At 43.5% G+C, this 25122-nt stretch overlaps 4 protein-coding genes across 4 annotated transcripts; all 4 read right to left on the bottom strand.

Moving 5' to 3' along the window:
- Positions 1–15070: 15070 nt before the first annotated feature.
- Positions 15071–15510, bottom strand: HER10_EVM0012021 (uncharacterized protein; the record flags this gene model as incomplete). The annotated part of the gene is made up of 2 exons (XM_035481425.1): positions 15071–15122; positions 15176–15510. 2 exons carry the CDS (start codon positions 15508–15510, stop codon positions 15071–15073), a joined length of 387 nt encoding a protein of 128 aa, XP_035327355.1.
- A 992-nt stretch (positions 15511–16502) lies between these two features.
- Positions 16503–18608, bottom strand: HER10_EVM0009672 (putative ankyrin and HET domain-containing protein; the record flags this gene model as incomplete). Its single annotated transcript, XM_035479152.1, has 2 exons — positions 16503–18474; positions 18526–18608. The coding sequence occupies 2 exons, from the start codon at positions 18606–18608 to the stop codon at positions 16503–16505; spliced, it is 2055 nt and encodes a 684-aa protein (XP_035327176.1).
- A 373-nt stretch (positions 18609–18981) lies between these two features.
- Positions 18982–21814, bottom strand: HER10_EVM0003709 (uncharacterized protein; the record flags this gene model as incomplete). Its single annotated transcript, XM_035473374.1, has 2 exons — positions 20941–21814; positions 18982–20885 (listed from the first exon to the last, which is right to left on the bottom strand). Exons 1-2 carry the CDS (start codon positions 21599–21601, stop codon positions 18982–18984), a joined length of 2565 nt encoding a protein of 854 aa, XP_035326723.1. The 5' UTR covers positions 21602–21814.
- Positions 21815–22202: 388 nt separating this feature from the next.
- Positions 22203–24430, bottom strand: HER10_EVM0002923 (uncharacterized protein). Its single transcript, XM_035472614.1, has 3 exons — positions 23677–24430; positions 22743–23619; positions 22203–22690 (listed from the first exon to the last, which is right to left on the bottom strand). The coding sequence occupies exons 1-3, from the start codon at positions 24283–24285 to the stop codon at positions 22620–22622; spliced, it is 1557 nt and encodes a 518-aa protein (XP_035326658.1). The 5' UTR covers positions 24286–24430; the 3' UTR covers positions 22203–22619.
- Positions 24431–25122: the final 692 nt, after the last annotated feature.

Below are 25122 nucleotides of genomic sequence, written 5' to 3'. Positions count from 1 at the left end.
ATATAAATAAAACGACTTTTTTAAATAAAACGTAATAAGAAAATCGTATTATCTAGCCTTATAAAAAATAGGCATAAGAAATAAATCTTTATAACAAAAACAAAATAAAAATCGTAGTATAACTACTTATAAAAGTTAATATTTATAAAAGTTAATATTTATTACGTTAAAATAACCCCGCTAATTAATAAAAGTATTAAAGTAACTGAGCTACTATTATTAACCTTATATAACTTTTTATTACCCAATTTTATTATAGCTAGTCCGTAATTAAAAAAATAACCCTTATAATAAAAAGAATTACTTATACAATAATTACTTACTTAATTAACCTACATAATAAATAAGCCCTATTATATAATATAAAAAATATTATACGAATAATAAAAAGAAGATTTTTAAGGTATAGAGGATAGTCAGATTCTACTTTCTACTTTTTATTAGTATTTAATTTTATATAAAAATTACGAAATAAGAGGTTTATTATTATAAAGATTTTACGAATATAATATCGAGGCCCGTAATTTAAATAATCCCCTTATAACCCCCTTAACTACCCCTAAAGTATTATTATAGAATACTATATAAGAAACGTTACGAAAAAGAAAGAGGGGATTTAGAAATTATAATAACTACGGAGCTTAGTAATCGCAAGACTTTAAAATAAATTAACTAACTTTTTAATATTAACGTTTTAAATATTCTCTTAATCCTTAATAAAATTAAAAAAAAAGCTATAACAGCCGCTAAAAAAAAAAAAAAAAATCCTTTAGAGGGCTTCTAAAGAGCTCTTTTTATATTACTATTTTACAGAACAAAATTACTAATTTTAAAAAAATAAAAAGCAAAACATTAACTAGTAATAATTTATTTAACATACGTATATACCTCTTAGGTTTTAACTTAGAGAGAAATACTACGTAATTAAGACGTTATTAAGCTACTTATAAATCTATTTCTAATACTAATTAATTAAGGAGGTAAAAAAATTATAAAAAAATAGTAAATAGCTATATTAACTAGAACTAATACTAATAAAATAAGATATAAAAAGTAAAAAAACGGAAAGCTCCTAGACCTTAATAAATCTAATAAATAATAATAACGCATTAATACCATAACTAACGAATAGTTTTAAAATAACTCTATTAAAATTAAATACGCTAGCTCTAATAAATAAGAATACGAACTAGGTATAATAAAAATAAGTTAGTATACAGTTTAAAAAAATCCCTATTTTAAATAATTAGATCGTAATTAACCCAGAGTACTAAGAGACGTAGGTATATAAAAAAATTAATAACCCTAATAGCAAGTAAATTAATATAATATTAATATATATTATAAAAATTTACGCTTAGAAAGGACTTAAGGAGTAACCCCTATTTTATAAAATTATTAACAACCTAAGTAACTAAAAAGACAAGTAATTCGCTAGTACTAATCTAAACGTTATAAAAAAAGTTAATAAATTCCTCTATTACCAAAGCATTTTACTAGTACAAAGGGTAAGACAAAAAGCTCACGAAACGCTTATTATAATAGTTATTACTAACGAATTTATACTATAAGATTAGTACTAAGTCAATAAAGTAATATTAAAATATAACGAGTTTAGTAAAAAGGTAAACTAACCAAACTTTTTATTAAAAATTACTAATAGTAATATATTAGTACTAGCCGTAGTACGGGCTAAGGGGATTACTCCTAATAAGTAACTAATAATAATTTTACTAATTTCTATAACTAGCTTAGTAATACTATTAATACGCAGCCTATTACTAACTAACTAACAAAATATAAAATTAATTACATAAAATTAATATAATTACTCTAATTAATAAAAATTTATAAAAAAGCGACCTAATAATAATAAGTACACAGTAATTTATAGACCTTATAAAAATATTTCTTAAAAAAATATACTTAGGGAAATATAAGGTTTTATAAAAACCTTTACAATATTTTTCAACTATTATAAAAAATTAGTATTAGAGAGTAGTAATACTACTTAGTAATTAACGTTATATTAACTAATAAAGTTACAGAATATTATTATAAAGCGGTGCGTATATATAATCGAACTAACTTTCTTAGTATTATTAACATAATCTAAAACTATTTCAAGACTTATAATAAGAATTTAAAGCTCCTATCTAAACTAAGGGCACTCTTATTTAGATTTATAGCTAGAACAATAAAAAAAAAATCGAAGCTCAAGATCCTTAAAAAACTTATTAACCATATTAATAAACTAATAAAAATATAACTAAATAAGGGGATTAATAAGTAAAAAGTCAGATATTTTTATACCACAATACAAAAAATCCTAAAAATAAAAATAACTCTATACTAACTACCTAATAATTATAAAACGCTCTACTCAAAACTAAGATCTAGCTTTAATATCGAGGCCTAAATACCTTACTAAGCACATTTCTAATTTTATAACAGCCCTTATTAATAATATTAAGTTAACTATACGTACCAAAGTAAAAGATAAGAGGCTAAGTATAGTAGCTACTAAGCTAGAGAGGTAAACTTTTTAATTAGTTACTAATTTAATTTAAAATAAAAGTAATAAAAAAAAATATTTTATATATAAAAAGGACAGCTATTAATTAAGTAATTATACTAAAGAAGAGTATACTAAATTATATAAGTAGTATAAAAAAGTAAGGGGAACGCAGAGCAAAACGAGTAATAACTAATTTTACTACTTCCTTATTATTTATAAGAGGTAATAAATAGAGAGGGCGGATAGTACTACTAAAATAGGTTATACTAAGAGGCGTTAAAAAAATAATAAGGATTTAACCCTATATATAAAGGGAATTAATAATAACGAATTTAATAATCTTAACTATTCTTTTTTTACCCCGTTAGCTACTAAAAGATATACTATACTAAACGAACGAGGGGTAATACGAGCTCTTAATAAATAAGCCTTTTTATATAGTTATAATAAGGAAATCCTTTAAAGAATAGGTCCACTAAATACTATAATACTTAGTTTAGGAAATATCATACTTAGCACCTAAAAAGTTACTAATAAAGATCTTATTAAAAAAAGGGGAATAATAAAAAGGCTAGGAGCTCTTTTTTTATATTTTTCAGAGGGACTAATTAATAATACTACTTAGGTATTCTATACTAGCAAGCAGTATAGCTTAAAAATCTTTTATAAAATTATCCCGGATATAGGGGCATTATAATAATTAACTAAAAGCAAGGGGTAATTCTAAGCGCTCTAAAAAATATCCCTAGTTATATTAAACATATTAATAGCGAGCATTACAAAAATTAGCTTTAACCTAAGTAAAAAGATATATACCCTAAGTATAATAAAAGTTATTATACGCTTTAGTACAATAATCTTTTATATCCTTTTTATTAATATACTATTCTTATTATACCTAAAAAATATAAATAAGTTAGGGATCGTATTTAATAATACGAAGAATTAACTATTTAATAACTAGTTTTTCGAGCTCGTTAAACAATAATAAGGATACGCGTTTATAAAGCTCGAATTAAATATTAAATCTATTAACTATCTTATAAAGGGCGAGCTTAAGTAATTATATAAACGCTTTAGCTACCCGTTAGTTACGAAGCTATATAACCTCCTTAAGTACTTAAGGAACGAGGTAAAAATAGGGGCTCTAAAGTAGTTAACGAGGGTATATTACTAATACTAAATAAACGCACAGAGCCTACATAAATTTAAATTTAAATTATATAATAACCTCAACTTTAACTAAAAAATCGTCGTTAATATCTTTTACTTTAATAATCGCCCAGTATTATATATTATTAACGAGACTACGATATTTTAAAGGGGATAATTCTTAAGGGATATATAAGCTAAGACTATCTAATTAATACTAAAAAGAGTATAAATTAATATATACTAAGGATTACTAAATAGGATTAAAACTAATACCAGTACTAGCTTTAAATTAGTAAAGTTTAGGAATAATACTATTACCTATAATATATAACTAAAAATCGTATTTATTAAAGCGTACTATAGTATTAATAAAGTAGAAAGGGCCCACTAATAACTAAAAAGAGCGTTTAAAATTATTTATAACGAGAGCCCTAATATTACAAATAAAGAGTATTTTTAAATAGTACTTAAGTACTATAATAATACTATAGGCTTAAAAGGGCTAATTCTAATACTTCTCGTATTTAGAGCATACCCAAGGATAATAACAGCCTCGCTACTATTACTAAATATAGCTTAGCGAGCTTAAGTAATTAAAAAAGTAATAAAAATACTTTGCGAAGTAAATACGAAATAATAAATTAATAAAGCTATCACTACACGTAATAAGCTAAATATAAACCCTAACTTCAATATATTATTAAATTTAAATATTAAGGTTTAGAAAAAAACTATTAAATAATAAGTAAGCCTATATAAACTAATCTTTATTAATAAACGGTTATATATCGTTATTAAGAATCAGGATTAATTACTTAAAATAATAATTATAATAATATAGCCGTATTATACCGATCCTAGCGAAGAGATTTTAATATTATAAAAGAAAAAGAACTAGAATCTTCTTAATAATATAACAATTAAGAAAAAATATCTTTAATAAGATCGTTATTATAAAATAAATAAATAATAAGAGAAAAGAAGAGGTAATACTTCTATTAATAAGAAGATAACTAAAAAGCCGCGAAGAAGGGCACTACTATAATAATTCGTTACTAACAAAGAAATAAATATTATATTCTATATAACTAAAAAAGGCCAATTTTACGCTCGCAATATAATTATAAAAAATAATATAATTATAACGCTAACTATACAAGGGATTAGACTTTATTAAAATAAATATATTACGGAATTAAAAGGTTTACTAATTTATCCTTTACGATCTAATTAAATACGTAAATATCCATATTTTTAAATTACGTATAGTATAAAAAATAAAAAAAAAGGGTACTCCCTAGCTATATAAAAAATCGAAGTACGTTATTTAGGGGTACGGCAACGTTAAGAAAGTAATACTACTTACCTAGTTACTTATAATTTAATAATATAGCTAGCGCCTTATAATAGTACTAATAGCATTATTAAAATAAAGAAGATACTAGATATAGAGTTATAATATTACATAAGCGTATACGCAATTAGCTACTAGGCTTACAAAGAAAATCCTTACTTACTTATTAAAAAAGATAACTAGTAAGTATTTAAAAAGCATAGTTATCGAAGTACTTAAACTATTATATAGTCTCGTAGAGTTAAGAACTTATTAATAAGTAACATATTACGACTTTTATATTAACTAATTATTAATAATTATATTAATATACGATCCTTACTCCTAATTTTTATATACATAAACAACCTATTTAATATCGTTAAAATATAAATAAATAATACCTAAGTTTATTAAATATTAAGTTTATAGAAAAGGAGGACGAGGAGCTTTAAAAAGTAATATTCGTAACTAAGCTAAAAAAGATCTTTATAATAAAATTCTTATTAATATTTAATAAAAAGATCCTTATAATTAAGGAGGATAATATAGTTTTCTAATAAAAAGGGTAGGGCAAGAAAATTAACTTCGTTAACTTAACCTCCCCTAATTATAAGAAGTAATATAGGGCTAAGCTTATACGAGGAGCTTATATCGTAAGTATTTATTAACCCGAGGCTATTTTTAATTATACTAGAGCTACGTAAGCTATAGAGCCTACAGAGCATAATTTTAATACTCTTAACTAATAGCTCTAATAGTAATAAGATAACCGCAGCCATAATCTTATTTATTAACTTATTAATTTAGTTATTACGAGGCTTTATATATTTATTAATAGGTTATTTATAAATAATAACGACCTAACCTTATAATTAGGATATATTATTATCCTTACTAATAAGACCCTTAGTAAGGACGACTTTACGATCTAAGGTAATTGTTACGACCCAACACGCATGACAAGGCCAGGGCCTGCCCCACAGGACCTACGGCGGCTACCACACCATATATGCGGGAACACGAACTCAGGGCGACTCCTCTCGGGACGGAAGAACTATGGGACAAGTCACGTGACGATAAGAGATAAGGAACTCCGTACGTTCGAGATACGGGGTCCGTCCTTTCACGATACGGAACCCGTATGTTCAGAACACGGGAACCGTTGGGTAAACATACGGACAAAGAATATGTTCAGGAACGAGACTTGTATATAGTGTGGACTTGAGCCGGGCACAAGGACAGACATAGCTTCTTCAGCAATCAACTTAGTATCAGATCTTACGATCGCTTTCAGCTATCTTCACTGAGAACCCCTTCTGACAAGACTACGATTGATCACCGAAGCCTTACCCACCTTACGATTTACAGACATAGCTTCAGGAAGCTATCCACGACTACGACACTGTTTACTTAGTTATCGCAGCCTCAACTTCTGCTAACATACTCACTACGACTAGCTGGCCGTAACACTTTGATTGCTCCTGTTCAGTAAGTTCACTCTACGAAAAACTAACTAAACAGTACGAACGATGTCGTCCCGCGCCTCAGCCAAATCTCCTACCCCGGGCTCTTCAGCCTCTTCCAAACAACCTGTTCGAAGCCTGGCCGAGGAAATGGAGACAGCTCCTATGAACGTCGACTCCGACGATGAGGTCACCCTCAAAAAAGAGACCTACGATCGACTCCGCGAGAGAGTCAAGAAAGGAGACGCAGACATCGCCAAGGTACAGACCATGTACAACGAAACCGCGAATGAGCTCCAAAACCTCAAGATCATGATCCAGCAGTTCGGGAATGGCCCTCAGCGCATTCAGGACCTGGAGAACGAAGTCATCCGACTCAGAGAACAAGAAGCAAGTACCAATGTTCAGGCGCTTCAGGGAGAGGTCAACACTCTCCGAGCCGCTGCCAACATCATTGGTACCCCCATCCAGGGAGGACGACAGAAACTCAAACTCAGCGCACCCATCACCTATGACGGCACCCCAGGTACTCTCAAGGGATTTCTGATTCAAGTCAAAAACTATCAGAACTTCCATCACGGAGACTTCACCAGCGAAACCGAGAAAGTTGTGCACGCCGCCAGCTTCCTCAGGGGACGAGCCCTCAAGTGGTTTGAACCTATCCAGGAAGAATATCTCAGCAAAGAAACTCTTGACGAGTGCTCTACTGAAGTACGCGACATCTACAGTAACTTCAATGGATTCGAAGAAGCTCTCAGGTCCCTATTCCAGGACCCTGACGAGAAACGACAAGCTGAACGCGACCTAGCGCAGCTACGACAAACCAAATCGGCAAAGGAATATTCCGCCGAATTCAGACGTCTCAGTGCCCAACTGGACCTCACTGACGACACCAAAATGTTCATGTTCTACCAAGGACTGAAGGACGAAGTCAAGGACGAGCTGGTCAAGCTCGACAGACCAGAAGACTTCCTTCAGTACGGAGAACTCGCCATCAGAATTGACAACCGACTCTATGAACGCAAGAAGGAAAGGAAGGAACGACCTAACACCGGACGCAAGTACCAATGGCAACCTCAACGCAGTTTCCAGGCGAACCAGCGACCTCGCAACAACTGGAACAACAACCGACAAAGCACTGCCTACGGACAACATGACGGTCCCATGGATCTCAGTGTCGCCAAGAGAGAGACAACCGCCCCAGGAAGGACTTCAAATGCTACAACTGCGACAAGCCAGGACACATGGCTGAGACTGCCGACAACCCAAACGCATCCAACACCAACCCGTTCCAGAAAAACGAGCCAATATCGCGAGCAAGGAAATTCCCCACGCAACTCTCATGGACGGCTTGCTACGACGACAACTGCCTTATTCACCAAGACAGTAAGAACAAACCGGATGGTACCCTAAAACCAAGAACAACGAACGACCCGGATACGACACCACCCCACCACCTGTCAAGACCCTAGCGGTGGCAACAAAGAAGAAGAGATGCCCATCTACCGACCTCTCACCCTCGAGGATAACAACATCGAATGTGTCGCCATACTCTCTCAAATCTGCCAGAATATAGAAGAGAAGGCCAAGACAGACCCCATCATGAAGGATACCCTTCATCTCCTTGAAGAAAGAATCATGCAAAGACTTCAGGCAAGTACAAGGGCAACTCCTCAAATTCGAAGAAAGAGGCCCCACAGAAGAAATCATGGGTAATCTCGTCCACATGGCACGACGAAACAACAAGAAACAATCCCTTAGGAAGAAGGGACCCCCATCGGACGACATCCCGACCAAATCCATCTGTGTGATGCGACGAGACGACGGAAACAAAAAATTCATTCGCAAGGTCAAAGAACAACTCAAGAACCTAGAACGCGAAGACAAAATCGAAGTAATCAAGAGGCCCAATCTTGACTTCGAAATCAAGAATGGAAAGGTAGACTTTCGACTCAAGAAGGACGAACTTGAGATCGGCTCCAGCAGCCACACCTTCGACGAAGAATCACCTATGATTCGGACGAACCTCGCGACGTCGCTCGACGACGTGCTCAGACGGAGATCGACCATGGATTCTATCCTAGTGTGGACGACACCAGCTCTGATGAGGACCCGAAGAACCACGGTGTAAGAACATTGATCCGTACGAAGACGACCAGACAGTACAGTTCCACGGAACTAGTCAACCTAAGGAAGTACCTATGACACCACTAGTCAAGGAGATGGCTCCTTGCTCAACACCAAGGACGCATTCCACGAAGAATTATTTTGGGCAGAATGCCTCGACGATAAGTGTCTCTGGCATCTCTCACCCAAGAAAGTCGCTTCTACCCCGAAGACGCGACGACCGACCTATCAAGGACGTCTACGTCGACGACCAACTACCGAACTGGACGCTCACATACTTCAATGGACTCGACAAGGCAACATTCGAACCAGACCCATGCTTTGCGATGCCAGAACAGCAACGACATGGAATGGGACGAATGTAGACACGACCATTGTCAGATCCACTACGTTCCCAAATCCCAAGCCTGGAGGAACGAGAGGAACAAATTGAACAAGAAGCGACTGAGAAACAGACTGTCAAAAAACTAGGAAGGCCAATCGCAAAGGAACGACGAAAGGCGAAAATCGAAGACAAGTTCCTATGTGCAACCAGACAGTGCAACGACGCACACTATGGGTCAAACTCGAAATACACGGACACAGACTGCGCGCTATAATCGACAGCGGCGCACAAGGAAGTTTCATATCACCAAGAGTAATGAACAAACTCGACCTACCATGGGTATGGAAGGACAATCCATACAAACTAAACGGTAGAAGGAGAAAGAGTTGACTATGATGACGGATATGTCAATCGAGAGACCGTACACCTTTCGACATATATCAACGATCAACAAGAACAACTACAGTACGACATCACGGAGATTGGAGACATCGACGTCATCCTAGGAATCTCGTGGTTACGAAAACACAACCCACGGATAGATTGGACCACTGGCCAGGTCCTATGGGAAAATCCAGTCACTGAACGACCTAAGAAAAAGGGTTCAAACGGATTTCAAGCAACACCTGAAGAACAAGAACAAACACGATACATAGCCTTCATCAGGACGATAGAAGACGACAGGATGTTCGCACCCGGTACCGACGATCGAGGATCGCAACGACTCCAGACTATACCCGAGGAGTACCGGATATACACGAAACTATTCATGGAACCTGAAGAAACAGGGTTACCAGAACACAGCAGCTGGGATATGGAAATCGAACTCAAAGAAGGAACGCAACCCGGGTTCTATCAATATACCCTATGAATCAAGAAGAACAAGACTATCTCGACGAGTACATCGACGAGAAGCTCGAAAGGGACATATTCGACCTTCGAAATCCCCGCAGGATTCCCCTTATTCTTCGTACCAAAGAAGGAGGAAAATCGAGACCAGTTATCGACTACAGGAAACTCAACGAAATCACGAAGAAGAATTGCTATCCTTTACCCCTCATCACTGAGCTCAGAGACCTACTTCACGGAGCCAACTGGTTCACCGCGATAGATCTCAAGGCATTCAACCAGATTCGAATCAAGGAAGGAGACGAGTGGAAGACGGCATTTCGGACTCGCAGAGGACTCTTCGAGTACCTCGTCATGCCCTTCGGACTTACCAATGCTCCGGCAACCTTTCAAACGATGGTCAACCACGTACTCCGGAGTTCGTTGACATCTTTGTTGTTGTCTACATTGATGATGTTCTCATCTTCTCTCCCGACCTCGAAACACACAAGGAGCATGTCCACATGGTATTTCAGAAACTCAGGATGCCAAACTGTACGCCGAACCCTCCAAGTGCGAGTTTCACGTACAGAAGGTAGACTTCCTCGGATACACCATCACGCCAGGACAAATCCACATGCAAGCATCAAAGGTGGAAGCAGTCAGGGACTGGCCTACACCGCAGAACGTCAAGGACGTACAAGGATTCTTGGGATTCGTCAACTTCTATCGACGATTTCTCAAGGACTATGCCAACATCGTCAGACCTCTCAACAACTTGACACGAAAGGATGCCCCATTCATTTGGGATCCCAAGTGCGAAGAAGCATTCACCAAGGTCAAAAATATGGTCGTCTCGGACCAGTTACCAGAATTCCAGACCCCGAAGCCCTTTGAAGTCGAGACTGACGCCTCAGACTTCGCCATGGGAGCGGTCTTGGGACAACGAGACGAACAGGAAAGCTTCACCCATGTTGTTTCTACTCAAAGCATTTCACGGAGCAGAATTGAATTGCAAATCCACGACAAAGAACTGATGGCCATCATCGAAGCATTTCGAGAATGGAGACCACAGTTATCCGGAACCAAGCATGAAGTCACAGTCTACACAGACCACAAGAATCTCGCGAACTTCACGACAAACAAGAACCTGAACAAACGACAAGTCAGATGGAGCGAGTTCCTATCTGAATACAACTTCCGAATCATTTATCGGAAAGGTTCAGAAAACAGCAGAGCAGACGCTCTCAGCAGAAGACCCGACCACGAAGTCACGGTCCCCGAGGAGACACAGGTTATCCTCAAACAAGAAGAAGACGGTAGCCTTGTACCAACTACGAAGCTTCTTATGATAGCCAGAAGGATCAGTACCAGCCCGACTGGAAGGATGACCCCTGAGCTCATCATGGAAATTCACAGTGCACCTGCACACGGTCACCAGGAGTTACCAAAACGTGGAAACGGATTCGCCAGCACTACGACAAATCCGCACGCGCAGAAATTGCGGAAGCAATTAAGGACTGTGCGACCTGCAAGAAAAGCAAGAACAGCCCGCACAAGCCCTATGGCGAGCTGCAACCATTGCAACCACCAACGGAAGCATGGCAATCAATCTCATGGGACTTTATCGTCAAACTACCAAAGTCCAAAGAACCACTCACGAACGTATGGTACGACAGCATCTTGGTTATAGTCGATCGACTCACCAAGTTCGCCCACTTTATACCTTACAAAGAGGCCAGCAGCGCAGAGGTTAGCGTACACGTTCCTCAAAATCGTTGTTGCCAACCACGGTACGCCGAATTATCTCTGACAGAGGCTCTCTGTTTACTTCAAAGTTTTGGAGATCCCTGATCTCGCAACTTGGTACAGATCACAAACTGTCAACCTCTTTCCACCCGCAGACCGATGGACAGACAGAAAGAATCAACCAGATTCTCGAGACATACCTCCGTTGTTATGTGAACTACGATCAGAACAACTGGGTAACATTGTTACCAATGGCCCAATTCGCATACAACAGTGCAGTTGGCGAAAGCACAAGAGAATCCCCGTTCTACTTGAACTACGGATATCAGCCAACAGTGTACGGAGAAGCACGACAAGGACCACAAGCTGTTAAAGCAGTGGCCAGCGTGGCAAAACTCAAAGAAATCAGAAGAAAGCATCTTTGGATCTCGAGCTTGTACGTCAACGCATGAAGAAAAACGCGAATAGATCAAGTTGGAGGACCAACCTTGGAAGAGGAGATAGCGCCTACCTCCTTCGCCGCAACATCAAAACAAAACGACCAAGCGACAAACTGGACTACAAAAAGCTCGGACCTTTCGAAATCATTCAGAAAGTCTCAAACGTCAACTACAAGTTGAGACTACCAGACACGATGAAGTGTCATCCAGTCTTTCACATTTCACTTCTCGAACCAGCACCTAAGGGCTCACACAAGAAGATTGCATCATCGTGGAACCCAATGAACCAGAATACGAAGTCGAAAAATCATCGACCATAGAGTCAGGAACGAAACAAAAGAATTCTTAATCAAATGGAAAAACTACGGACACGAGGAAAACACATGGGAACCCGTCACGAACCTCCAGAACTCTCGACAGCTTCTCGAGGATTACCAGAAGACGACACCAACGGCCCCAGGGACGCGAACTCGTCGCCAATCCCGAAAGAAGGCCAGTCGGCATCATTAGAAACGCCAGCAGCCTGGAGATCGCTCACGACCCACCGCTCGTGAGCATCCAGCGCAGGAAGAACACCATCCTCTTCTTCCAACTCCTGCATACCACGAGCAAAAGTTTCCACATGCCTCTCCTTCACTTTCTTTCGGATCGCCCGGATACGAGCAAGACGGCCCGCTGCCTCAGCAACCTCTGACTGTATCCGAGCCAGTTTTCATGAAGATCGAGCAAGGCGTCGCTAGCCTGCTCCTCCTTCTCTTCCCATTCTTGACGCTGGTCACTCAGCCGTTGCACTACGAAATAGTCAGCCTAAGAAACCGGAACAACGGCGGAAGCACGAACGACTCGATGCCACAACGAGACCATCGCAAGAACGCTTCAGGTTTTGCAGCCTTGGCACGTTTGGCGCCATCAGCCATCCGACATGGACGTTTGGCGCGAAAACACCGAGTGCAGGGCATAACGTCGCTAGAACCAAAACGATCAAACACGTCGTCACAAGCCGACCGAAGTTTCGAGATAGTGTTTTTCAAAGAACGTTTTTCAACACGACCTGACATCGTGTCAGCACATTGCGCTAGAAAGGCAAGCTTGATGATTCCCCAACCTGGGAACAAGGGACCTACTTATAGGCCTAGAGGACTAGACCTTTGAGAGGAGGAGCTGATGTTACGACCCAACACGCATGACAAGGCCAGGGCCTGCCCCACAGGACCTACGGCGGCTACCACACCATATATGCGGGAACACGAACTCAGGGCGACTCCTCTCGGGACGGAGAACTATGGGACAAGTCACGTGACGATAAGAGATAAGGAACTCCGTACGTTCGAGATGGGGTCCGTCCTTTCACGATACGGAACCCGTATGTTCAGAACACGGGAACCGTTGGGTAAACATACGGACAAAGAATATGTTCAGGAACGAGACTTGTATATAGTGTGGACTTGAGCCGGGCACAAGGACAGACTTCCATAGCTTCTTCAGCAATCAACTTAGTATCAGATCTTACGATCGCTTTCAGCTATCTTCACTGAGAACCCCTTCTGACAAGACTACGATTGATCACCGAAGCCTTACCCACCTTACGATTTACAGACATAGCTTCAGGGAAGCTATCCACGACTACGACACTGTTTACTTAGTTATCGCAGCCTCAACTTCTGCTAACATACTCACTACGACTAGCTGGCCGTAACAGTAATATAATTTATTACTTATTAATAAAAAGTAAGCGAGTTACTAAGAGCGTATTTATATTAAAAGTCTATAAGATAGTAAATAGTATAGATATTACCTACGCAATTTCTACTATGCTTAAAAAGATTATAGATCGACTTAACTTTTTTACGATCTTTATAATTATTTATACTAATTTATACTTACTATACGAGTACCTCGTTAAGTTAGGTACTATAAAAAAGAAGAGGCTTATAATCAATATTATAGCCCTTAAGTAGTTATATAAATAACGAGAGATCCTTAAGATCCGTTAGATTAATAGGGATAATAACCTAGCTAACGCTTTTATAAAAACTATACTTAATAAAGGGTTAGAATAATTCGTTAATAAAAAGAAAATAACTATATAAATAAAAAAATAAGTTATATAAAAAGAGTAGTAGAAGGAGGAGAAAGGAGTAGATTTAATGGGCTAGCTAGAGGTTAAATTATACCTCTAATCGCCGTTATTAAATAATAAAAAAAAAAGAAAGTTAATATTGGATTAGAAGTCTAATTCGACCTCGTAGTAGCGTAGGGGCTATATATTAACTGTATAATTAATTATTATAGCCTACTTAATTTGTAATTAGAACCTCCTTTTTATACGTATGTAGTAGAATTATATAGTTAATTAACCTACTACTACGTTAACCCACGGTTCGAACTAATCGACTAATATCCCTGTGATAGGGATACCAACATATACCAACTCACCCTGTTTATCTTGCTCGCACTTGCCAGACCACTTTGAGGTATTTCTACATTCTTTTTGCAGAGAATTGTTGCCGAGAACTTAGAAGAGACTGATTGTGTAGCGACTGGAATATGTTTCGTGGCGGTCTTCTGGGGGCGTGGCAAGGAGATTATACGAAGGGTAAAAAGGCCACCACCGCATTGATACTACGATCCGTTCACTTATCAGTAAGAACGATCTTCTCTGATGTCTAATAATGGCAAGGAGACTCCAGCGGGCGCTTAGTTCCAACTCAAGTGGTGTGAGTGATTAACAACCACCTTCATTTGGCTGAAAGTAGGTCGCTAAACCCCGGACCCAACAACAGCAACTCTGAATCCTTAATACCTCATTACATGGATCACAAGATATGTTTAACTAACTTTTTGCCAAGACCCAATTGACTTTGGGTAATCGATAGAATGCAACAGAAGCAAAGACTTTGTAGTCTGTCTCAGGTCTCTTATCAATGACGAAACGACACGCATGACGTGACCGTACCAAAACCGCCGTCAGATAGATACACTGCCGACTGGTACTGGACGAGCCTCTATCAACGTTTGGAAAGCTTTTGTGTTATATTACTGTAACTGAATCTTTGACGGCGGGCAACTTTCCAATTTACTACAGACAAATCCTTAGGTTTCTCTACGACCTGAATAACAATACATTTATCAGCAGGATACAGACCAAGCTTGCCACTTCCCGAGCTTAGAGCTCGATAATCTGTAACAGCGTTGGTCAATAACTATATATAGCTCTAATCCAGGATCACTCACTGAACACATCCGTCCTGAACCTGATTGATACGCTGCCAGTTGGTGGGATCGCTAATGGACGCCACGCAGCCTGCAAGACCGGGCCGTGTAAGCCTGTCGGTGAAGATATCAATCGTGCAGCCTCCAAAGACGATGTTGACGCTCTTTGCGTCATAGTTGGCAAAGCTCTTGTTGATACTCGTCATGGTGAAACACTGGGCGAGGTGTTCGGTTCCCGTGTTGGAGCCACCACCGTAGTGGAATGTCGTACCGCCGGCGCATTGGTCGTGGTCGTGGAATGTTACTGACCAGGCTGAAACAGTGGTCACGGCGGAAAGAAGAAGAGCGAGCTTCATTTTGGAAGTAATCGAACAAGAGAAAAATCAAGTGATAGTAATAATCAACCGGGAATGGAGGGTAGAGCGTTAACTCTGGCTTGGCAAAGCCAGTGCTGGTTTATGTATTGTCGTTGGCGACGTGCGTGTACGAAAGGCATTTAGGGCGTGGATTTTTTATGTTTGTAGATCAACAACTTATCAAAGTCACGCGTGTCGTTACAATAAGGAAAGTTTTCATAGTCTACTATCTGATAGATTGCTACTTGCTCGCACTCACCAAGTCGCGCGGATAATCGGCATGCTTTGAACTTGGGCTGTGCGGGGCCATTGCGAGGTTATATACTTTTGATCAACGTAGTAGTTCTCAAGACTCACAAGAGCTACGCAATTTTAGGGATTAAGAAATTTAGAGTTGCGGGATGCCCGAAATTTGATGCGAGCTGTGCGAGTAATTCGGCTTTGTCTATCTGTTCTAGGGGATTGGTTCCCGAAACCGAGAGGCGTAACGACTTCCGGGCGTGTGCCTGACTCGCACTTTTTCTCAATATCAGCACGATCAAAATACTACTGAAGAGAAGTTGGAGAATGCCCTTAAAGAGAGCCCAAGGGGCCACTGTATGCAAGTATTAACAGGCGGCCACTAGTATAATCTGCCAATCCGAAGCGACTAGATGTTTCCTTTTTCAATTACAATAGATTTGTTTCTTCTGTCTTCATGACGCTTAGCATATTCTCAACAAGTTTCATCAAGTGCCAAGATGTCGTGATAATAGCTTGGAGTCATGAGTTCTTTTGCCACACGTCACAATCGAAATTTTCCGTGCGAAGTTATTGACATGTTCCAAGTTCAAGCGGGTTTGAGGACGAGTTACACAGGCAAATTGCAAACGAAGTACAGGGAGCTGGAAGGCAGAGCCATGTTGAAGGACATGGTGCAGTTTGACACGAACTGATCATTGTATACACAGCCCCCTCCCATCAGAATGAAGAAGAAGCCCCTGGAGGTTCACCTAAATAAGCTTGAATTCTTCAATGTGGGCAGTTCCAGCAGACACATTCTCAGACACTTGTCCCTCCATGAGGCCACATACATATGTATCCCCAATAACTTGGTAAGCTTCGCCCTGCTTCCGAAGAACGAGAGGTACAGCACACCCTCCTATTACGACGACGTGGTCTCCAACCTGCACGCCTAACGGGGCCAGTCCCATGTGCCCAGACTCAGTAACAATGAAGGATCTATCCCGTGTTATCCTATCGACCTCGTTGGTCAAAGTACGTTTCAGAAATCCTAGCATCACTTTAGCCGCCCTCTTTTCGTCATGGGAAAACGATTGGACTCTGGGCTGGTTATCTCCGCTATGATAGAGATCATTGAGCTGAGACTTTTTGTTCTTCTGAAGCCAGTATGATCGCTCTGCCCGGAGGGAAGGGATGGAGTGAACCGGTGGATCATGGCCAATCTTTGTTCGAGAAATTCTCCTTGGGTACAAACTGAAAGCAGAGCGCATGAGCCGAACATATGCGTCTTTCACGCACATAGAATGGATGGGGCCGAGGAGATTCTGTTCATCGATGGAATCCATCGTTTCGTTTTCGTTCTTCGGCGACTGTTGAATGTCTGATACCACGCGGTCACGATCCATCAAAATTGTACGGTAAAATGCCCACCTCCAAGTACTATAGGCATGATTTGTGGCATTGATTGCCGCGCAGCAGTCCCACTCGACCATTCTCTTGTTAAAGGGCATGTTCGGGCTTGAAACGGAAGTAATTCTGCCCAACTCTACACCACTTGCACGAAGAACCAGGGTAACTAGTTCAACATGCCATTCCGGCTCCTGCGGAAAGAAATTTCCGGCCTCAAATTCGACATATCTGTTCTTCGTCCAAGGGCTGATACCAGCATAGCTCTCGACAAAAGGCCCGCTGTGATTTGGGACCCACGACGGCAGATTATCGCAAGACCTACGCCCCCGAGTACAATACTTGTGTCCAATTCCAGAACGCGCTATGAGTCTGGGGTTTTCCTTCAGATTTAGTAGGGCGAAATCCAAGAAAGTGGCAGCCGAGCTCTTGATGTAATCCACCTTGATCAGGTGAGCCAGGTCAGGAAACAGACCAAGGATGCCGTAGAGATGGTCCCGAGGATCCGTAGCCGTAAGCCGGGCTGTATCCATCATTACTTCGTTTAATAGGGAAAGAGGCTCTGACATTGTATGATTATAGAGCTTGCGAGGTGCTATGAGAGTGTTGGCTGGCATCTTGTAGCCATGGAAGTTGTGGACGTCGTCGGCTGCCTGCAAAAACGACTGATTGCAAAGCCGTTCCGGTGCCAGGAAGAGAGTATCTTTTATCTGTGCCAGGCCCCAATAAAGATCGTCGCTGCTAATCTCATGACTTCCACATAAATAGAGGCGTTTCCTGGCTAATGCGTTTTCTTGGACCACCCATACTCTATACCAGTACGGCCGGAGAAGTATGCTCCGAACCGCGTTCGACTTGGATGCGAAAGTTGTCAAGATGTCTGGAGTGGGCAAGGGTACTTCTTGTGCACGACCCAATTCTGCGCACTTTCGTAAAAACGGCAAAACCGAACCGTCATCGGTAGACGGCCCGAGCCAGCACAAGACTTCATGAGCCTCAGAGTAGATGCGTGCCATCAGCGAAATCTGATGGCCCTTTTCGGAAGCGTCTTTCTGGTTCACGCATAGTGCGTCCACCCATAGAAAGTACTCGTTCGATTTCGATCGTAAAATTTCCAGGGCATCGTAGAGATTCCAGGTGACGCCGAAAGAAATACCATTGAGAAGGATACGTGAGGTACATTTGCTATCGCCCCATGCGTATGAAAGAGCTTTGAAAGGAGGCGATTTATCCAAGCTCTTGGTGTAGAGATTGACTTTTATAACTTCGTTGTTGCTCTTTGCTGATTCGATCTTGAGTAAACGGATCTGAGGGGAGTCACCTCGATCTAGTTCTCTTAAGGTACGTCAGAATACGACTTGTATCTCATTTACATTGTCTCCTCACTTGTAAGGGTTCTGGTCTTCCATGATGTTGGAATATGGAGGTGCCATTAAGTTGGGCTTGGCTTTAGATTCCCCGGATGTCATTCACGATCTGAGCCTGGTGGTCTTTAGCACGTCATATGTACTCAAAGTGATGGCTAGGTCGCCGTTGGGCATCCAGGCTGAGAGCCTAGCTGATCTGCCTTGGGCTGGGCCACCAACCACTCATGCAGTCAAGCTGCACCAACTCCTGACTCTCAAATTGATAGGCTGAGCCCCGCACACCACGAATCCCTTCTCCTTTTGGGGTTGGATTATGTTTAGATTAGGTAGGTATTCAAGGCCTCAAAAGTTGTTTGAACTGCGATATATACAAAGTTTAACTATGTACACTTTGGCAAGAGGATACGAAAGCAACGAAGCGTTCTCCTTCGAAAGTATTTACTCATGTTTCCCGTACAGACCTGGTACTCTCTTCTCAGCAGAGAACCACAGTCTCCCAACGAGGATTACAGTCCCTCCACTGGCTAAGCCAAACATATCCCACCCCAACCCTCCTCGCAACAAACGGCGTACACGGCACCCTCTCAACAAGCATGACATTAAACCGCCACATTTCATGAAACTGCCCCTCAATAAACGCCCACTCATTGCTCTCGCTGACCTCGGTGTCAACAGAAGCACTAACAACGATGAAATCGAGCAACGTCCTCCGATCCCTCGCTCCTTTCCGTCCCGAAATCCAACGGGTGTCCATCTTATCCAGATACCCAACATGTCTCCCCATCATATCCAGAATCTCGGCATCCTCGCAATCACCCCTTCTCGCGCCCATCATCCTCCGGTCCCGCCCGACTCGGAGCGAGGCAACAGTCGTGTTAAACACCAGCGCCCCCGGTAAGCCAGCCGCTACCTCGACGGCCTCCGGATCGAGCTCCTCGTGCGCGAGAGCCTCCCACGGGCTGTGCGGACACTCCCGCCACATGGCAATATACTTCTCGTTGATCTCTTCAGAGACGTTGAACTTGCCCCCGGCCATCTTCCTCTGCAAGGGCGGCAGTTTCTCGATCCCGCTCATCTTGGCCAGTTGCATACAGCTGCCCAGCCACCTCTCCGTCACCTTGACTTTACGCAGTCCATTTCCGTCGTCTTCATGCCTTGAGGAGACGCGTCTGGCATCATGTACGTGAAACTGCACCAGCGTCACGATCCGCACGAGCTTGGTATCGTATAGTCGCGCATCACCGTGAATCCACCGATAGCTCGCAGCACTCCCCCCCTCGACAGACGACCACGCCGCCCAGCTCCAGCTCGGGATCTTCAAACCTGCGTCATCTCGACGTCGGACGGCACCTGTGTGACTCCACATGAGCGTCTGAGGGAGGTACATGTCCGGCAGGCCGAACGTCATCTTCGTGCGCATGGATTCGCCTACGGCGTTGCCGACGCCCGCGAAGGCGTTGAGGATGTCTGTTTCGCGGGAGAGCTGTCGCGATGTATAGTCTTCGACCCACTGGCAGTAGTTTGCTAGTGATACTTGGCCGCGTAACTTGACTGGTGCGTCTTTGCTGTGAAGCGCTCGGCGGTAGAAGCCGGGTATGCTGGGCATGCGGTGTGGTTTCTTCTCGGTCGTTGATTCTTCGACGTCCTCTTGAGCTGCATGATGAGCTTCTGAATCGTGTTCGTCGATGGGCTCTTCCGCTTGTGGTGGATCTGCTTCCTTACTGAACACGTTGGTAGGAGCTTCATGTCGTCCTCGCCCCCAGGTAAGTTCCTCGGCGGCGTGACCCCGACAGCATTGGAACAGGACCTGGTGCTCCGTGATGAAGATGCTGCGCCTGGAGAGTAGCCTCTCTTGGAATGTCCATCCTCTTCGGTTCCACAGGGATGCGTCGACTACTGTTTGCAGACCGTTCGGGTCGATACCCTTCCCAACGTTCCGGTTCCGCGGCGGGCACCATAAGGAGGCGCGAGGCCTCCTAGGGTTGCCAGCATACCCAGGAAATCCATTTCCCTGTCGATCATTTAGCGCGGCCAGAATTGAGAAGGACGCAGACTGGTAGATCCGGTCCATGCCGTCTATCTGGTCGGGCTTCGATCGCTCATCATCCTGGACGATACAAAGACGGTCCACCCATAGATAGCCCTCTCCGAGGTCTCTGCAGAGAGAAATCGCGTCCAGAATGATGCGTGGTAGCTTGACAGACTTGAGGCTCCCCGGAGCTTCCAGGTCCTCGGCGTTAGTTGTCTCTAGTTGGGCATGTCCCGATGCCTGGGAGGCTTCCCACATGTAGCTGAGAGCAACGAAGCGGACCGGCCTGGACGGCTTGACAATCTTCATTCCATGAACGTCGATGACCCTGAACCCGATGGGTAGATGATCTGTTGTCCTGTCAGAGTTCATGCGCGCAGAGTCGAGCTGCCCATGGCCACTTACCAATCGACTTGTACTTGCTCACGCAGTGGTGGCCGTGGAGAATCTCGCAACCATCAATCCAAACCTTCAACGTCTGAACGTCAAAATGCTCAGCCTCCCAACCTTCAATCGCCTGGAGCCTTTGAGGTTCGTCTGTCGAGTATCTGAAGCAAAACTGAGGCGTGACCGCAAAAGGAGATGGGAGCGAATCCAAAGCCCCCAGCTTCGACTTGTCTGGCACGGCACTCAGAGTCAACTCCAGAAACATCCTCACCGAAACTTCATCATCGGAAGAGGCGAACAACCGATACTTCTGGTTCTCAGCTAACCCCGAGTCAAGGAAGAAAGGGCCCTGGAGCGTAACGAACAAGCATGCGTCGGAGCAGTCACGCAGATATTCATCTTCCCGCCGCCGCTCCTCAACAGCCGCCGCGATCGCGCAGCAAAAGAGACAATTGGAAGATCGATATAAGATGTTCTCTAAAGAGACGTAATGATGTGCCTTGGACCCCAGACCGGCAGCGAAGTCGGGGACGTCCCAGTCCTGGCACCGCTCACATAGTCGTGGATTGGGATTGGTCTGTCGGCGTTTCTGTACGAGTTGCGCAACGCGCGGGAGGTTGGTGGCGGAGGCGAGGCCCCCGAATGAGACGGCTTCGGGTCTCTTGGTTCTTGGGAGCATTCAATAGATTGGAGATCGAAGTTGACGATATTGGGATCATGCGAACGCTCGTGAGTGGAGTGGAGATGGTGCCGCAACAAAGGCTTATGTTGGCGTGTGCTGAATGTTGCCAAAGTTGCCGCTTCAGAGTGTGAGAAGAATTGGAATGCCAAGGCTTGATTTCGTTGGACTTGCAACACTTGTATAAGACAAAGGCTCAATATTGAAGAGGATGTTGGTAATGATGGAATCGTTATGTACATCTGAGCGAGGTGTGGGGTCTGCTGTTTCCTGAGCCACCAAACGGGATTTCGGGTTGCTGACCAAGATGGCGCTGATTCCGCTACTACCTTAGCTTGAGACTAGATCAACCATGACGACGTGCTTGTCTCGCCTTAGCCGAGGCAAAGTGATTAAAATTAATCGATATACGCGAATGCATACTAATTGGCGATGGTGGTTCATTCGGTCTGTTGTGGAATCGGCTGAGTAAACGTCGGAGCATTCTGCACGGAAGAGGAGAACACGGAGGGTGGACTGAAGACAAGCAAATCATATACGATGAACAACCGAGTCAAGGCCTCTTCGACAGCATGGCAAGCCCAGAGATAGACCTCTCGCATTCCGTTGAACTCCCACCCTATGCCCCATGGCCAGCGACCTTCCTATTGTACATAATTTGACATCTCCACGCTCTGTTTCTTTTTTCGACTTTCCGCTGCAACCCATGGATTGCGTACTGAGTTTTCCAAGGAGAATCCCTTCCCCTTTTACCGTTGATTTCGTATACATGGCCAGACAGTGTAGGAGACGGTCTGCTGCGTGCAGTCTTCCAGACCCTTAATCCCCATCCTGTATCAGGGTCATCGACCGTCTGGAAGACCACACACTTGTGATTAATAATTTGTAGGTAACGAACGTGTAGTGTGCTGTAATGCTGCACATCACTGAAGGGTGATGAGACACGAGGAAAGACATATTCTATACATGTAAAAAGGTTATAGGAAATGAGCAGCGTAGTAGACATTGGCTTCGTTGATCATGCATAGAAAGCCTCGAAGAAGTAGATGAATCCGAACACCAGGAAAGCCACAGCGCCACCAACCGTGACTGTGTTATGTTAGCTAGGAGAGCTTGTAGCGTAGATGCCATGACAACTTACCAACTTTGAGACTGACACGGCCTGCGATGGCACGGCCGCCAATGACGGCAGCACCTGTGCAAATGCAGTGGCCAACCATGGCACCAAGAATAACCCACCAATAGTCCTGTCCTGCAGCCATGGCAATCGTTGCAATCTGACTGCGGTCGCCCCATTCGCCCAGGAAAGTCATGACAAACGTTTGGACCCAAGCAGGGCTGAGAAGAAGACCGAGGAGGTTGTTCAGACCGTTAAGAGAGCCTCTGATGCCACCAGAACCAGGAGAAGGGCTGCGAGGCGGCGAAGAGGAAGGCGAGCGCGGGGGCGAGGGGAAACGGCTCTTAGACCTAGACTTCCTGCTGCCGTTAAGGCCCATCTCCAGCGCGTAGGGAGACACCGCAGAGCCCCGTCTCTTGCCCTCCTTTTCCTTCTCGGCCAGCTCGCGCTCGACCTCGTGTAGCTCGGCAGTCACACCCTCGTTAGGGTCCATGCCCAAGCCTTCACGAAGGAGCTTGGCGCCAAAGACGAAGAACAGACCAGCAGCGAGAAAGCTGGTGACACGCTTGGGGATCAAAGTCGGGACAGCGTGGCCGAGAACGGCCGACAGGACCGTCATAACCAAAAGAGCACCAAAGGCGGCGGAGAAAACGACCATCCGGTCATGCTTCATGGCCATGAGGGCAGCCACGAGGAAGGTCTTGTCGCCAACTTCGGAGACGAGAATCATGGTGAGAGACAGGACGAAGGAGTGGAAGGGTTGGATGACACCCTCGGCTTCGTCGTCGAGGCTGGAAGAAGACTTGCCCTTGGACTTTGAAAGATCCAAGTGGTCCTTGTGCGCCGAGTTGGGGAGCGGGTTGGGCTTGTCGTCGAGCTTGTCAGGGAGGCCGGCCGGTTTCTGTTGCATGTCAGCATTTCACGTCTCGGCCAATGGGATGGCAACCAAGAAACTCACCTCGAGCCCCGCAACCTCGTCGGCAGTGTGGTGATCATGATCGTGTTCTTTGCCAGTGGTGGTGTCCTTTTCGCTCGAAAGCTTCTCCTGTTCACTGTGCGGCAGAGGGGGCTTCTCCTTGGGGGCCTCGGGCTTGTTGTCGGCCTTTTCGCCAGTCCGGCCCTCGGCTGCCTTGCGCGCCTTATCCTTTTCGCTGACACCTCCTTCGGTGCCCGTGGTTCCCTCCTTGGGCTTCTGGCGTGTCTTGTCGTTCATGACACCGTCGTTGGTCTCGGGGATCTTCTTGCCATCGACAACAGTTGGGTCGGACGGACGTCCCTTCAAGGGAGGCAATCCCTTCTTGCCATCTGTTTCGGCACTCTCTTTCTTGGTCTCTCGGGTCTGGTCAACGAAGGGACCCTCGTGGGGCATGCCATCTTTGCCATCGACAGGCGCGTGATCAGTGCCGTATCTGGTCTTGATGCCAGAGGTGACGGTCGAGTCGGTGGCTTTTTCTGTGGAAGCTACGGCCTTGCCGCCATTTTTGTCCTTGGTTTCGACGGCGAGACCAGCGACGAGGGATGGGATGAGGAGGAGGAGCAAAGGGGAGGGTCGAGTGCGCAGCCTCATGATGACTGGTTCGGGCTGTCGAGCCTCGCTGGTATCTGAACAATGGATGTGAAATGTAAAGGAGAGTTTGCAAATAAGCTCGAGAAATATTCTGCTCCTCTGCTAAGGGGGAAAAGAAAAGGAAGGATGTTTAGGTGGTTTCTGATTTCCTCTGGCAATGCGACTGCTCAGCCACGGGTTCTAAAATTGTTACGTATCTTTTGCTGCACGGCCACGGGGTAAGCAAGTACCTGAGGGTACCTGGGACGTGAGGTGGGAAGAACTGGACGCGCCGCCGCCCGCCGTGGCCCCCCATGTTCCGAATTCCTTGAGGCGCCCCACAGGGGGCGACAATGGGGATCATGGAACCCCTAGAATGTTTCCGCCAGAGAGGCTCTGAGGTGGATATTTACATAGAGGACAGTTGAAATGTCGGATAACGGCTTAAGACATATAGGCGCATTAAGCAGTTGAACTGCAGACAATCGACTGTTCATGCATGCGTAGGGTGTAAAACAAACTTTCAATGCCGCCGTACATATGTATAACAGCTACGTTAATAGATAGGATTGTCCTCGCTGAACCCTTCTTTATCATTTCGTGAACCGGTTGGTGTACTTGAGAACACACGGCACTCGAAGGTGTGCTGCGTTGCGCTTGACTCGCATCTGACCAGGTTGCATCCAGTCGACCCCAGATTTGCTGACAGAATTCCAAGAAGATGCTTGGCTCGACCCGAAAAGGGTACGTATCTCTAAAGTGCCCGAGGAGACGGGAGCTTCAACAGCTGGCGCCACTGGCTTGCCGGAGCTTACAGCAGCTGTGCTATCTTATCTCCGCCGTTTGGTCCAGGACACC

This window comes from Colletotrichum scovillei (genome assembly GCF_011075155.1).
Source record: "Colletotrichum scovillei strain TJNH1 chromosome Unknown Contig00011, whole genome shotgun sequence".
Lineage (NCBI taxonomy): Eukaryota > Fungi > Ascomycota > Sordariomycetes > Glomerellales > Glomerellaceae > Colletotrichum > Colletotrichum scovillei.
This window is presented reverse-complemented; position numbering and strand designations above follow the sequence as displayed.